The sequence below is a fragment of the Psittacula echo genome (genome assembly GCF_963264785.1).
Source record: "Psittacula echo genome assembly, contig: SCAFFOLD_162, whole genome shotgun sequence".
NCBI lineage: Eukaryota > Metazoa > Chordata > Aves > Psittaciformes > Psittacidae > Psittacula > Psittacula echo.
Genome location: NW_027664253.1, coordinates 30238 through 44867, shown reverse-complemented (window position 1 = coordinate 44867; position 14630 = coordinate 30238). Strand labels below are relative to the sequence as shown.

General features: G+C 62.8%; 3 protein-coding genes across 6 annotated transcripts; 1 reads left to right on the top strand and 2 right to left on the bottom strand.

The window, feature by feature from the left end:
• Positions 1 to 1939: 1939 nt before the first annotated feature.
• EMC10 (ER membrane protein complex subunit 10) lies at positions 1940 to 9625 on the bottom strand (the record flags this gene model as incomplete). 2 transcript variants are annotated; one of them, XM_080639777.1, is made up of 7 exons in its annotated part: positions 9517 to 9625; positions 8680 to 8740; positions 7035 to 7147; positions 6036 to 6140; positions 3587 to 3771; positions 2465 to 2558; positions 1940 to 2050 (listed from the first exon to the last, which is right to left on the bottom strand). In XM_080639777.1, the coding sequence occupies exons 1-7, from the start codon at positions 9607 to 9609 to the stop codon at positions 1940 to 1942; spliced, it is 762 nt and encodes a 253-aa protein (XP_080495903.1). In that variant the 5' UTR covers positions 9610 to 9625. The 2 variants fall into 2 exon arrangements, with proteins under 2 accessions (XP_080495903.1, XP_080495902.1); XM_080639776.1 differs by lacking the exon at positions 1940 to 2050 and having other exon boundaries at positions 2098 to 2558.
• A 232-nt stretch (positions 9626 to 9857) lies between these two features.
• Positions 9858 to 12289, top strand: GARIN5A (golgi associated RAB2 interactor 5A). Of its 3 annotated transcripts, none has more exons than XR_013958846.1 (3): positions 9858 to 10095; positions 10745 to 10977; positions 11909 to 12289. XR_013958846.1 is itself a non-coding variant. In XM_080639779.1 (3 exons), exons 1-3 carry the CDS (start codon positions 9953 to 9955, stop codon positions 12180 to 12182), a joined length of 501 nt encoding a protein of 166 aa, XP_080495905.1. In that variant the 5' UTR covers positions 9858 to 9952; the 3' UTR covers positions 12183 to 12289. The 3 variants fall into 3 exon arrangements, 2 of the variants coding, with proteins under 2 accessions (XP_080495905.1, XP_080495904.1); XM_080639779.1 differs by having other exon boundaries at positions 9858 to 10036; positions 10835 to 10977; XM_080639778.1 differs by having other exon boundaries at positions 9858 to 10036.
• A 418-nt stretch (positions 12290 to 12707) lies between these two features.
• LOC308232565 (myosin-binding protein C, fast-type-like) lies at positions 12708 to 14622 on the bottom strand. The gene is made up of 2 exons (XM_080639775.1): positions 14324 to 14622; positions 12708 to 12742 (listed from the first exon to the last, which is right to left on the bottom strand). Exons 1-2 carry the CDS (start codon positions 14583 to 14585, stop codon positions 12732 to 12734), a joined length of 273 nt encoding a protein of 90 aa, XP_080495901.1. The 5' UTR covers positions 14586 to 14622; the 3' UTR covers positions 12708 to 12731.
• Between the last annotated feature and the right edge of the window lie 8 nt (positions 14623 to 14630).

Below are 14630 nucleotides of genomic sequence, written 5' to 3'. Positions count from 1 at the left end.
CACGCTTTTGCGCACGGCACGACCACAATTGTGCATGCGCTTGTGCACACGGCACGCCCACAGCCATGTGCGTGGCATGGACACAAGCGTGTGGCGTGTGCACAAGCGCGTGCAAGGCCCGTGCATGCCGTGCGCACACACACGCCATGCACGCGCTTGTGCACACGCCTCACGTGCCGGGCACGGGCGAGGCGCACGCGTAACCGTGTGCAAGGCGTGGGGGAGTGGCGTGCGCAAGCGTGTGCAAGGCGTGCGCGTGCCGTGGGCACACGCCACGTGCGCGCCTCGCACGAGGCGCACCCACACGCGTGCGTGAGCGCACAACGCGCACGGGCCTCGCACGCGCGCTCCCTTGTGCACGCGCCTCGCGCGCGCCGGGGCCGGGTCAGGGTTATTTATAGCGGGGAAGTGGAGCGGGTCCCGGGGGGGGGGGGGGGACGCGGGGACACACGCGGGGACGCGGCAGCGCCGCGACATTGGGGGGCCCTTGAACCAGTTGTGAACGGGGGCCTGGGGGGAGCGGGGGGGGACGGGGGACGGGAGCACGCGTGTGCAAGGGCTCCGCGCGCGCGGGGGACAACGCGCGCCGGGCCCGGGAGCGCGCGGCAGTGGGGGGGGGGGGGGGGGGGGGAGGGGGCGCGCGCGCGCGCGAACCGCGCGTGCAAGGCGCGGCGGCCCGCCCGGCATCCCCCGCGGTCGCCATGGCAACCGCCGGGGCCCTCCCCGCGGGCCGCGCACACGCAAACCCACACGCGCCGCGCCCGCGCGTGTGCACACGATGGGGGGGACGGGGACGGGGACCGGACACACACGGGACACACGTGAAGGGCCCGGGGGGGGGGGGGGGGGGGGGGCATCAAAATGAGGCCGGGGGCTTGCACACGCGTGTGCAAGACACACACACACCCCCCTTTCCCCGTGCACGTGACACGAGTGTGTGTGTGGGGTGTTCGCACACGTGTCCCTGTGGAGCACATGTGTCCCCTATAGAGCACGTGTGTCCCCGATGGAGCACGTGTGTCCCCTATGGCCCTTGCACACGTGTCAGCACCCCCCCATTCCCCCGTTGCAACCGGTTCCATTGCCTTGCACGGGGAGGGGGGGGGACACCACCCTTTGCACACGCACCCCCCCCTCCCCACGCCCTTTGCACGTGTCCCTGCGTGCATTCCACGGGCCCCCCCCCCTTAAAGGGCCCCCCCCCATTAACATCCCCCCCCATCCCCTTGCACGACCCCTCCCTGGTGCATGGCAACCCCCTCCATCCGGTAACACCGATTCCATTCCCCCCCCTCTTTACCCCCCACATGGGTGATTCCCCCCCCCCCCCATCCCTCCGGTTCCCCCCCCCCCCGGTTCCTACCGGCGGTGCCGGGCGCGGCCCCGGGCAGCGGCGGAGCGGAGCCCCCGGCGCGGTGACAGCGGCGACTCCCCGGCCCCGCCCCCCCCCAACAGCGTCCACCTCCGCTTGGCCCCGCCCACCGCCTGGCCCCGCCCACCGCCGCAAGCCCCGCCCACACGCCCGGTACCGGCGCGATGAGCGCGGCCCCCTCCCCCGGTACCGGCGCTAAGCCCCGCCCACTGCCCCCCCCCGCCCCGCCCACCGCGCTATCCGCTACGTTACGCCCCGCCCACCGGCAGGGCGCGCCACAGCTGCCGCCCCGCCAGCCTCCTCTGATTGGCCGGACCTGCCGCCAGGCCCCGCCCACTCCCCCCCTAAGCCCCGCCCACCTCCGGCTTAATGAATGAATGGGGAGGGGGGAATCTCCCACCCTGGGGTGCCTTGGGGGGGGGTCACAGGGACCGGGGCTGCTCCCCCCTCCCCGCTTCGTTGGGTCCCCCCAAAACCAAGCAGCAAAATGGGGGGGGCACAAATGGGTTTATTTAATGACCCCCAAAATAGGGGGGGCTCCATACAAAGAGGGAGGGGTTGGGGGGGTCACCGCCCCCCCCCGCCCCCCCCAGCCCCTGGGGCTCCCCCTTGTCCCCCCCCCGCGTCGGGGGCTCCGGACATCATGAGGAAGAGGACGATGGGGATGATGTACATCCACTGTGGGGGGGGGAAGGAGGGGGTCACCCCCAAATCCCCCCCCAAAGGGATCTGAAGAGGGGGGGGCAAGTTTGGCGGGGTCAGGGGGGGGGATAGGGGTTTGGGGGACCCCTATGGGGTGAGAGGGGGCGGTTGGGGGGACAGGAGGGGTTTGGGGCGGACACAGAGGGGATTATTGGGGGGGACAGATGGGGGGGGTGAGCTGGTTTGGGGTGGATTTGGGGTGGGTTTGGGGTAGGTTTGGGGCTGATTTTGGGGTGGGTTTGGGGTGGGTTTGGGGCTGATTTTGGGGTAGTTTTGGGGTTGGTTTGGGGCTGATTTTGGGGTAGTTTTGGGGTTGGTTTTGGGCTGATTTTGGGGCGGGTTTGGGTGGTTTCTGGGGTCTCTTTGGGGGTGTTTTGGGGGTGCCCTCACGTATTTGGCGAAGAAGGAGCGCTGCTCCTGCGGGTTCCGGGCGCGCTGAGCCTGCTCCTGCTCCAGGTGCCGGATGAACGCTGCTGTCTCGGGGCTGGGGGAGCCATGGGGGGGGGTCACGTGGAGCCCAAACCTGCCCCTCATGAGCTCCACCCCTCCCCATCCCCATCCCCATCCCCATCCCCATCCCATCCCATCCCACCCCATCCCCACCCATCCCCATCCCATCCCCATTCCACCCCATCCCCATCCCCATCCCCATCCCCATCCCCAGCCCATCCCCATCCCACCCCATCCCCACCCCATCCCCACCCCATCCCCATCCCCATCCCATCCCCATCCCACCCCATCCCCATCCCCATCCCCATCCCCATCCCATCCCCATCCCACCCATCCCCATCCCCATCCCCACCCCATCCCCATCCCATCCCATCCCCATCCCCACCCCATCCCCATCCCATCCCCATCCCCATCCCACCCCATCCCCATCCCCATCCCATCCCCATCCCATCCCCATCCCCATCCCATCCCCATCCCATCCCCATCCCCATCCCATCCCCCATCCCATCCCCATCCCCATTCCCATCCCCATCCCCATCCCATCCCCATCCCCATCCCATCTCCATCCCCATTCCCATCCCCATCGCATCCCCATCCCCATCCCCATCCCATCCCCATCCCCATTCCCATCCCCATCCCCATCCCATCCCCATCCCCATCCCCATCCCATCCCCATCCCATCCCCATCCCCATCGCATCCCCATCCCCATCCCCATCCCCATCCCATCCCCATCCCATCCCCATCCCATCCCATCCCCATCCATCCCCATCCCCATCCCCATCCCATCCCCATCCCCATCCCCATCCCATCCCCATCCCCATCCCCATCCCCATCCCATCCCCATCCCCATCCCCATCCCATCCCCATCCCATCCCCATCCCATCCCCATCCCATCCCATCCCCATCCCATCCCATCCCCATCCCACCCCATCCCATCCCATCCCAATCCCATCCCACCCCATCCCACCCCATCCCATCCCATCCCCATCCCACCCCATCCCATCCCCATCCCCATCCCATCCCATCCCCATCCCATCCCACCCCATCCCATCCCTCCTCACGTGGCCGCGGGCAGGGGCTGTCTCAGCACCACGGTGCTGTTGAAGAGCTCCAGGTCCGGGTCCTGCACCGGGGCGCCCCGGCAGGTCCCCGGTGCCGCCACCACCAGCCCCAGCGCCACCACGTTCCCGGCCACGTCCACGTGCACCGAGAGCTCGTCCGAGAGGCGCGATTCCAGCAGCGCGCACTGGGAACGGGCAGGGACACGGGGGTGGCATCGGGGAGAGAAGGGATGGGGTGTGGGGAACGGGGTGTGGGGAACGGGGTGTGGGGAACGGGGTGTGGGGAACGGGGTGTGGGGAACGGGGTGTGGGGAACGGGGTATGGGGTATGGGATATGGGATATGGGATATGGGGTATGGGATATGGGGTATGGGGTATGGGATATGGGATATGGGATATGGGGTATGGGATATGGGGTATGGGGTATGGGATATGGGGTATGGGGTATGGGATATGGGGTATGGGGTATTGGATATGGGATATGGGGTATGGGGTATGGGGTATGGGATATGGGGTATGGGGTATGGGGTATGGGGTATGGGGTATGGGATATGGGGTATGGGGTATGGGATATGGGATATGGGGTATAGGGTATGGGATATGGGATATGGGATATGGGGTATGGGGTATGGGATATGGGATATGGGGTATGGGGTATGGGGTATGGGGTATGGGGTATGGGATATGGGGTATGGGGTATGGGATATGGGATATGGGGTATAGGGTATGGGATATTGGGTATAAGACACAAGAATATGCAGATACCGCCATACATGGCATGGGACACAGAGATGGGAACACAAGAAACGGATGTGCAATATGGGATAGGGGCGCATGGGACATTGGGATGTAAGGATCTGGGTCCATGGCACATTGGGATGCACGGATCCGGGTCCATGGCACATTGGGATGCACGGATCCGGGGCCATGGCACATTGGGATGCACGGACCCGGGTCCATGGCACATTGGGATGCACGGACCCGGGGCCATGGCACATTGGGATGCACGGATCCGGGTCCATGGCACATTGGGATGCACGGACCCGGGGCCATGGCACATTGGGATGCACGGACCCGGGGCCATGGCACATTGGGATGCACGGATCCGGGTCCAGGGCACATTGGGATGCACGGACCCGGGTCCAGGGCACATTGGGATGCACGGATCCGGGTCCATGGCACATTGGGATGCACGAATCCGGGTCCAGGGCACATTGGGATGCACGGATCCGGGGCCATGGCACATTGGGATGCACGGACCCGGGTCCATGGCACATTGGGATGCACGGACCCGGGTCCATGGCACATTGGGATGCACGGACCCGGGGCCATGGCACATTGGGATGCACGGACCCGGGGCCATGGCACATTGGGATGCACGGATCCGGGGCCATGGCACATTGGGATGCACGGACCCGGGGCCATGGCACATTGGGATGCACGGACCCGGGGCCATGGCACATTGGGATGCACGGATCCGGGTCCATGGCACATTGGGATGCACGGATCCGGGGCCATGGCACATTGGGATGCACGGACCCGGGGCCATGGCACATTGGGATGCACGGATCCGGGTCCATGGCACATTGGGATGCACGGATCTGGGTCCAGGGCACATTGGGATGCACGGATCCGGGGCCATGGCACATTGGGATGCACGGATCCGGGTCCATGGCACATTGGGATGCACGGACCCGGGGCCATGGCACATTGGGATGCACGGACCCGGGGCCATGGCACATTGGGATGCACGGACCCGGGTCCATGGCACATTGGGATGCACGGATCCGGGGCCATGGCACATTGGGATGCACGGATCCGGGTCCATGGCACATTGGGATGCACGGACCCGGGTCCATGGCACATTGGGATGCACGGATCCGGGTCCATGGCACATTGGGATGCACGGATCCGGGGCCATGGCACATTGGGATGCACGGACCCGGGGCCATGGCACATTGGGATGCACGGATCCGGGTCCATGGCACATTGGGATGCACGGACCCGGGTCCATGGCACATTGGGATGCACGGATCCGGGTCCATGGCACATTGGGATGCACGGATCCGGGTCCAGGGCACATTGGGATGCACGGACCCGGGTCCATGGCACATTGGGATGCACGGATCCGGGGCCAGGGCACATTGGGATGCACGGACCCGGGGCCATGGCACATTGGGATGCACGGATCCGGGTCCAGGGCACATTGGGATGCACGGACCCGGGTCCATGGCACATTGGGATGCACGGATCCGGGTCCAGGGCACATTGGGATGCACGGACCCGGGATCCGGGTCCATGGTACATTGGGATGCACGGACCCGGGTCCATGGCACATTGGGATGCACGGATCCGGGGCCATGGCACATTGGGATGCACGGATCCGGGTCCATGGCACATTGGGATGCACGGACCCGGGATCCGGGTCCATCACCCCCCGGTACTGACCGCGCGCACGAAGGAGGTGACGTGGGAGCTCCCCGAGTCCTCGCCGGGCCCCGGCGCCCGCCTGGGGATCCGCACGCGGTAGAGCCCGTCCCTGGCGGCCACCTCCTGCGGGGGTCCCCATGGCCCCGTCACCCCTATGGGGGTCCCCATCACCCCTATGGGGGTCCCCATCACCCCTATGGGGGGTCCCCGTCACCCCTATGGGTGTCCCCGTCACCCCTATGGGGGGTCCCTGTCACCCCTATAGGGGTCCCCGTCACCCCTATGGGGGGTCCCCATCACCCCTATGGGGGTCCCCGTCACCCCTATGGGGGTCCCCATCACCCCTATGGGGGGTCCCCGTCACCCCTATGGGGGGTCCCTGTCACCCCTATAGGGGTCCCCGTCACCCCTATGGGGTATCCCCATCACCCCCATGGGTATCCCCATCACCCCTATGGGGTATCCCCATCACCCCCATGGGTATCCCCATCACCCCTATGGGGGTCCCCGTCACCCCTATGGGGGGTCCCCATCACCCCTATGGGGGTCCCCGTCACCCCTATGGGGGGTCCCCATCACCCCTATGGGTATCCCCATGTCCCCATCACCCCTATGGGTGTCCCCATGTCCCCATCACCCCTATGGGGGTCCCCATCACCCCTATGGGTGTCCCCATGTCCCCATCACCCCTATGGGGGTCCCCATCACCCCTACGGGTGTCCCCATGTCCCCATCACCCCCTATGGGGGGTCCCCATCACCCCTATGGGGGGTCCCCATCACCCCTATGGGTATCCCCATGTCCCCATCACCCCTATGGGGTATCCCCATCACCCCTATGGGGGGTCCCCATCACCCCTATGGGTATCCCCATGTCCCCATCACCCCTACGGGGGGTCCCCATCACCCCTATAGGGGGTCCCCATCACCCCTATGGGTATCCCCATGTCCCCATCACCCCTATGGGGGGTCCCCATCACACCCCCCGGGTGTCCCCATGCCCCGGCCCCCCCCGTACCCGCAGTTGGTTGCGCTCCTCCTCCGTGAGCTGCTTCTGCGCCAGGCTCAGCCCAAGCTCGGGCCCGGGGGTCCAGGTCAGGGTCCCCCGGCGGCGGAAGCGGGGGGCATCGTCTGCAGGGGGCCAATGGGGGCAATGGGGGCAATGGGGGCAATGGGGACAATGGGGACAATGGGGGCAATGGGGGCAATGGGGACAATGGGGGCAATGGGGACAATGGAGACAATGGGGACAATGGGGGCAATGGGGACACATGGGGACAATGGGGGCAATGAGGGCAATGGGGCCAATGGGGCCAATGGGGGCAATGGGGGCAATGGGGACAATGGGGACAATGGGGACAATGGGGGCAATGGGGGCAATGGGGACAATGGGGGCAATGGGGACAATGGAGACAATGGGGACAATGGGGGCAATGGGGACACATGGGGACAATGGGGGCAATGAGGGCAATGGGGACAATGGGGGCAATGGCGGCAATGGGGGCAATGGGGACACATGGGGACAATGGGGGCAATGGGGGCAATGGGGGCAATGGGGACACATGGGGACAATGGGGGCAATGGGGACACATGGGGACAATGGGGGCAATGAGGGCAATGGGGACAATAGGGGCAATGGGGGCAATGGGGGCAATGGGGGCAATGGGGACAATGGGGGCAATGGGGACATATGGGGACAATGGGGGCAATGGGGACAATGGGGACAATAGGGGCAATGGGGGCAATGGGGGCAATGGGGGCAATGGGGACAATGGGGACAATGGGGACAATGGGGGCAATGGGGACAATGGGAGCAATGGGGACACATGGGGACAATGGGGGCAATGAGGGCAATGGGGACACATGGGGGCAATGGGGACACATGGGGACAATGGCGACACATGGGGACAATGGGGACCCAATTGGGGCAATGGGGGCACAAGGGGGACACAACAGGGCAATGGGGACACAATGGGGGGGCAATAGGGGCACAATGGGGATAACAGGGACAATGGAAGCACAATGGGGACAATGGAGACACAATGGGGACACAACAGGGCAATGGGGATACAGTGGGGACAATGGGGACACAATGGGGACAATGGGGGCTCAATGGGGATAACGGGTACAATGCAGGCACAATGGGGACTCAATGGGGACAATGGGGACTCAATGGGACAATGGGGACTCAATGGGGACAATGGGGACTCAACGGGGATAACGGGTACAATGCAGGCACAATGGGGACAATGGGGGCTCAATGGGGATAACGGGTACAATGGAGGCACAATGGGGACAATGGGGGCTCAATGGGGATAACGGGTACAATGGAGGCACAATGGGGACAATGGGGGCTCAATGGGGATAACGGGTACAATGGAGGCACAATGGGGACAATGGGGGCTCAATGGGGATAACGGGTACAATGGAGGCACAATGGGGACAATGGGGGCTCAATGGGGATAACGGGTACAATGGAGGCACAATGGGGACAATGGGGGCTCAATGGGGATAACGGGTACAATGGAGGCACAATGGGGACAATGGGGACTCAATGGGGACAATGGGGACACAATGGGGACACAATAGGGGCTCAATGGGCACAATGGGGACACAATGGGGCCTATGGGCCCCCCCCGTGCTGGGGGGGGGTTAAGGCTTACCCGGCTCAAAGGAGTGCTCCAGAGGCAGGGAGCAGGGCTCGGCGTCGCGCGCCTCCGAGGGCTGCCATGGGGGGCCAATGGGGACGCCCTCATTAATATTCATGAGCCACACCCGACTCCACCCACCCCTCCTTAATATTGATGACCAGAACCAGAGCTGAATGCGGCTCCATTATTAATGAGCTGATAATCGCGAACAGCCGCCCCTCATTAATATTAATGAGATGAAACAAACCCCACCTATAAGGCACCTATCCTCTAATTAATATTAACGACTAAGCTACTACAGTCGCTAATAATAATAAGCTTTAATGTACCTTCTCCTCTTCCTTAATTAATATAAACGATTAAACCACTTCCCTCATTATTCACTAATTAATATTAATGAGACAACACCCAATATAACCCGTTGGCTTATTAATGAGCTTCAGCACGCACTATGAACAAGCAGTGTTAATCACGAGACACCCTCCTAATTAACATAAACGCGCGCACCCCCTCATTAATATTAATGAGGTTTGGATTCCCTAATGAACACACACATTCTTTAGTGATATTAATGAACTCGGGAGAATATTCACCCTCCTTTCACCAATATTAATTACGCCACCCTCAGCGTCCCTCCCTCCACCCCTCATTAATATTAATGTCCTCGGACCACGCCTCCTCATTACTATTAATGAGCTCTAGACGCACATTTGGGGCCCTACATCAAGCCGCTGCGCCAGGGCACCAGCCCACGTGACCATGCCCCCGCTCCCTCATGAATATTAACGATCCCCATCAAACCCCGCCCCTCATGCATATTAATGAGCGCCCCCCACCTCCGCCGCTCACCCTCATCCCGGGCCCGCCCCGGCAGCTCCCGCCGCTGCCCAGCGCCGCCGCCGCCAGCAGCGACAGCGACAGCCACCGGAGCCCGGCCGCCATCTTGGCCGCGCGGCGGAGGCCGGGAAGGGGGCGTGGCCAACGTGAGGGACTAGGAGGCGCGGTCATCAGGGGAGGGGGCGTGGCCATGGCCAAATAAGGGCGCGGCTCTGCGCGCATCAACGGGCGGGGTCACAGGGGGGCGTGGCTTGCCGGCCTCGGCGCGCGTGGCCGCGGGCGCCATCTTGAGGCGTCCGGGCGCCATCTTGAGCGGCGGCAGCGCCGAGGCGCGGAGCGTCCGGTACCTCCGTGTGTGGTGCCCCCCCCCATCCCGGTGCTCTCCCCGGTCCCATCCGGATCCCCCCCCCCCGGTCCCCAGCCCCAGCCCCGCGGTGCCCGCCCCGCCATGGGCCGGCTGTGGCGCTGCTTGGCGCGGGGGGAGCTGGGGCCGCTGAGGGAGCTGCGGCTGCTGGAGAGCGAGTTCCTGCAGGTGAGGGGGAGCGCGCCTTATGGACCCTATAAATCCCGTATATCGTCGTTATATAGCCTGTGAGTGCCTTGTATAGATCCTATGTATCATGTATAATATATACATCATCATCGTATAGGTTATGAGTGCTCCCTACAGACCCTGTGTATCACACAGATCGTTACATAGTGTGTGAGTGCCCTATCCAGACCCTATATATCACATATGTTATCGTTATATAGTGTATGAGTGCGCTCTATAGAGCCTATATATCATATATAACATATACTATCATTATATAGCCTAATAGTGCCCTATATAGACCCTATAGATCATCATTATATTGTGTATGAATACTTTGTATAGAGCTTATGTATCATATATAGCATATATATCATCATTGTATAGCTTATGAGTGTGTTATATAGATCCTATATATACTATATGCTATCATCGTATAGGCTGTATAGCATTGTAGAACCCATATGTCATCATATAGCCTAAGAGTGCCCTGTATAGACCCTATGTATTCTATATATTATTATTATATAGCGTATATATCGTTATATATCCTGTGTGGCATCATTATAATGCTCTATATATCATGATTATATAGTGTTTGTATGCTATGGCATCATTAGATAGCTCACGTGTTGTTGTATGGGTACATATATCACCATGGTTATATAGCCTATATATCGCCGTATCATGCCTTTATCCCGTATATAGCTCATACATCCCGTCTATGCTCATGATGAACCTTCCCCACCATCACTGCCCAGCCCGTGTGTGCTGTACGTGCCCCGTGTGCCCCCGCAGGTGACCCGCGCCGGGGACCCCGCCGGCCCCGTCACCGTCGCCATCGCCGCCTCCTCCCCTCACCTCCCTGCTCCCGACCTCCTGCTCCTGGCTCGGCCGCTGCCTCCCTGCCCTGAGGATCACGAGGAGCTGCAGCTCGTGGGGTGCGTCCCCTTCAGTGCGCCCCAATGCATCCTAACGCGTCCCAACGCGCCCCAACACGTTCATCCCAACGCGTCCCAACGCGTCCCAACGCGTCCCAACGCGTTCATCGCAACGCGCCCCAACGCATCCCAACGCGTCCCAACACGTTCATCCCAACGCACCCCAACGCGTCCCAATGCGTTCATCCCAATGCACCCCAACGCGTCCCAACACGTCCCAACGCACCCCAACACGTTCATCGCAACGCGCCCCAACGCGTCCCAACGCGTCCCAACGCACCCCAACGCGTCCCAACGCGTCCCAACGCACCCCAACGCGTCCCAACGCGTCCCAACGCATCCCAACGCGTTCATCGCAACGCGCCCCAACGCATCCCAACGCGTCCCAATGCGTTCATCCCAACGCACCCCAACGCGTCCCAACGCGTCCCAACGCACCCCAACACGTTCATCGCAACGCGCCCCAACGCGTCCCAACGCGTCCCAACGCACCCCAATGCGTCCCAACGCCCCCAACGCGTCCCAACGCATCCCAACGCACCCCAATGCATCCCAACGCGTTCGTCCCAACGCACCCCAACGCGTCCCAATGCGTTCATCCCAACGCCCCCCAATGCGTCCCAACGCCCCCCAATGCGTCCCAACGCGTCCCAACGCGTCCCAACGCCCCCCAACGCCCCCCAACGCGTCCCAACGCGTTCATCCCAACGCCCCCCAACGCCCCCCAACGCGTCCCAACGCGTTCATCCCAACGCCCCCCAACGCGTCCCAATGCGTCCATCCCAATGCGTTCACCCCAACGCGTTCGTCCCAACGCCCCCCAACGCGTCCCAATGCGTCCATCCCAATGCGTTCACCCCAACGCGTTCGTCCCAACGCACCCCAACACCCCCCAACGCGCCCCCCATCACTGTCCCTCTTCCCTGGCCAGGCTCTTCCCGCTCTCCTGCGTCCGTCTCTCCCTATGGAGCCGGCGCCGGCACCGCCTCCGGGTGCGCTTGGTCACGGGGCGCGCGTTCCTCCTGCAGCTCCTGGCTCCATCCCTATGGAGCCTCCAGCTCCTCTTCACCCGCTGGCTCCGGCTCCTCTTCCTTCTCCACGGCACCCCCCCTGCTCTGTCGGCCCCCCCCCCATGGGGACAGGTTGGGGGGCAGAGCCCCCCAGGAAAGGGGGAGGGAGATGGGGACACCCCCATTGTGCTCTGATGTGGTCCCCCCCCTCCATAAGCACAGACACAGGTTGGAAGGTTCCATTTATTCAAGGGGGGGGGGGCTCCATTTAGCCTGGGGGCCCCTCAAGTCCTGCGGCCCTAAGGGGGGGGGGGTGTTGGAGGTGTCATGGGGGGGGGGGGGCAGCACCCCAATATTAGGTGCTGATCCCCCCCCAGTGAATGCCCCAATTAAATGTGTACCTCAAGTAAGCCACCTCATTAAACCCCCCCCATAATTAACCCCCCCATAATTAACCCCCAGTTAAACCCCCCCAATTAATCACCCCCAAATTAAACCCCCGTTAAACACGCCCATAATTAACCCCCCAATTAATCACCCCCACATGAAACCCCTCAGTTAAACCCTCCTAATTAAACCCCATAAAGGACCCCCCCAAGCAGCCCCCCCAATTAAACACACCCCTAATAAGCCCCTTAATAACCCCCCCATAATTAACCCCCCAATTAAACACCCCTAAATTAGACCCCCGTAATTAACACCCCATAATTACCCCCCCCTCACCGTCTCATCCAGCCACCGCTCTCACTGGGGCACTGTGTGGGAACAGATGGGGGGGTGTTGGGACCCCCCCATGTATGAGGGACCCCCCCCCCCATATCTCCATCCTGCCCTGGTTCTGCGCCACCCTCTCCCCATTTGCAGCCCCATTGACCCCCCAACACCCCATTGACCCCCTCCAACACCCCATTGACCCCCTCCAACACCCCATTGACCCCCTCCAACACCCCATTGACCGCATTGGGACCCCATTGACCCCCTCTATGACCCCACTGGGACCCCATTGACCCCCTTTATGACTGCCTTGCCCACTGCCCCCCATAGGCCCCATAGCCCCCCTTATGACCCCATTGGGACCCCATTGCCTCCCATAGGCCCCATAGACCCCCTCTGTGACCACATTGGGACCCCACTGCCCCCCATAGGGCCCCATAGCCCCCCTTATGACCCCATTGGGACCCCATTGACTCCCATAGACCCCATAGCCCCCTTATGACCCCATTGGGACCCCATTGCCTCCCATAGGCCCCATAGCCCCCCTCTGTGACCCCATTGGGACCCCATTGACTCCCATAGACCCCATAGCCCCCCTCTGTGACCCCATTGGGACCCCATTGACGCCCATAGACCCCATAGCCCCCTTATGACCCCATTGGGACCCCATTGCCTCCCATAGGCCCCATAGCCCCCTTATGACCCCATTGGGACCCCATTGCCCCCCATAGACCCCATAGCCCCCTTATGACCCCATTGGGACCCCATTGACTCCCATAGACCCCATAGCCCCCTTATGACCCCATTGGGACCCCATTGACTCCCATAGACCCCATAGCCCCCTTATGACCCCATTGGGACCCCATTGCCCCCCATAGACCCCATAGCTCCCCTCTGTGACCCCATTGGGACCCCACTGCCCCCCATAGGCCCCATAGCCCCCCTTATGACCCCATTGGGACCCCATTGACTCCCATAGACCCCATAGCCCCCCTTATGACCCCATTGGGACCCCATTGCCTCCCATAGGCCCCATAGACCCCCTCTGTGACCACATTGGGACCCCACTGCCCCCCATAGGGCCCCATAGCCCCCCTTATGACCCCATTGGGACCCCATTGACGCCCATAGACCCCATAGCCCCCTTATGACCCCATTGGGACCCCATTGACGCCCATAGGCCCCATAGACCCCCTCTGTGACCACATTGGGACCCCACTGCCCCCCATAGGGCCCCATAGCCCCCCTTATGACCCCATTGGGACCCCATTGACTCCCATAGACCCCATAGGCCCCTTATGACCCCATTGGGACCCCATTGCCCCCCATAGACCCCATAGCCCCCCTCTGTGACCCCATTGGGACCCCATTGCCCCCCATAGGCCCCATAGCCCCCCTCTGTGACCCCATTGGGACCCCATTGACTCCCATAGACCCCATAGCCCCCTTATGACCCCATTGGGACCCCATTGCCCCCCATAGGCCCCATAGCCCCCCTTATGACCCCATTGGGACCCCATTGACTCCCATAGACCCCATAGCCCCCCTCTGTGACCCCATTGGGACCCCATTGACTCCCATAGGGCCCCATAGCCCCCCATAGCCCCCCATGGGGCGCTCACCGCGGATGTCGAGGCGGCACTCGGTGAGCGCCTCCCCCAGCTCGTTGACGGCGCGGCAGCCGTAGACGCCGCCGTCGAAGGGCCCCGGCTTGCGGATGAGCAGCGTGAGCACCCCCTGCGAGTGCCGCGCCAGGAAGCGCGGGTCCGGGCCCAGCACCGCCTGGTTCTTGAGCCACACCACCTTGGGCTGCGCGCAGGGGCCGGGGACACCCGGGGGGACCACAGGGACCCAGAGGGACCCATGGGGACCAGTGAGACCCATGGGGACCCATAGAGACCAGTGAGACCCAGAGGGACCCATAGGGAC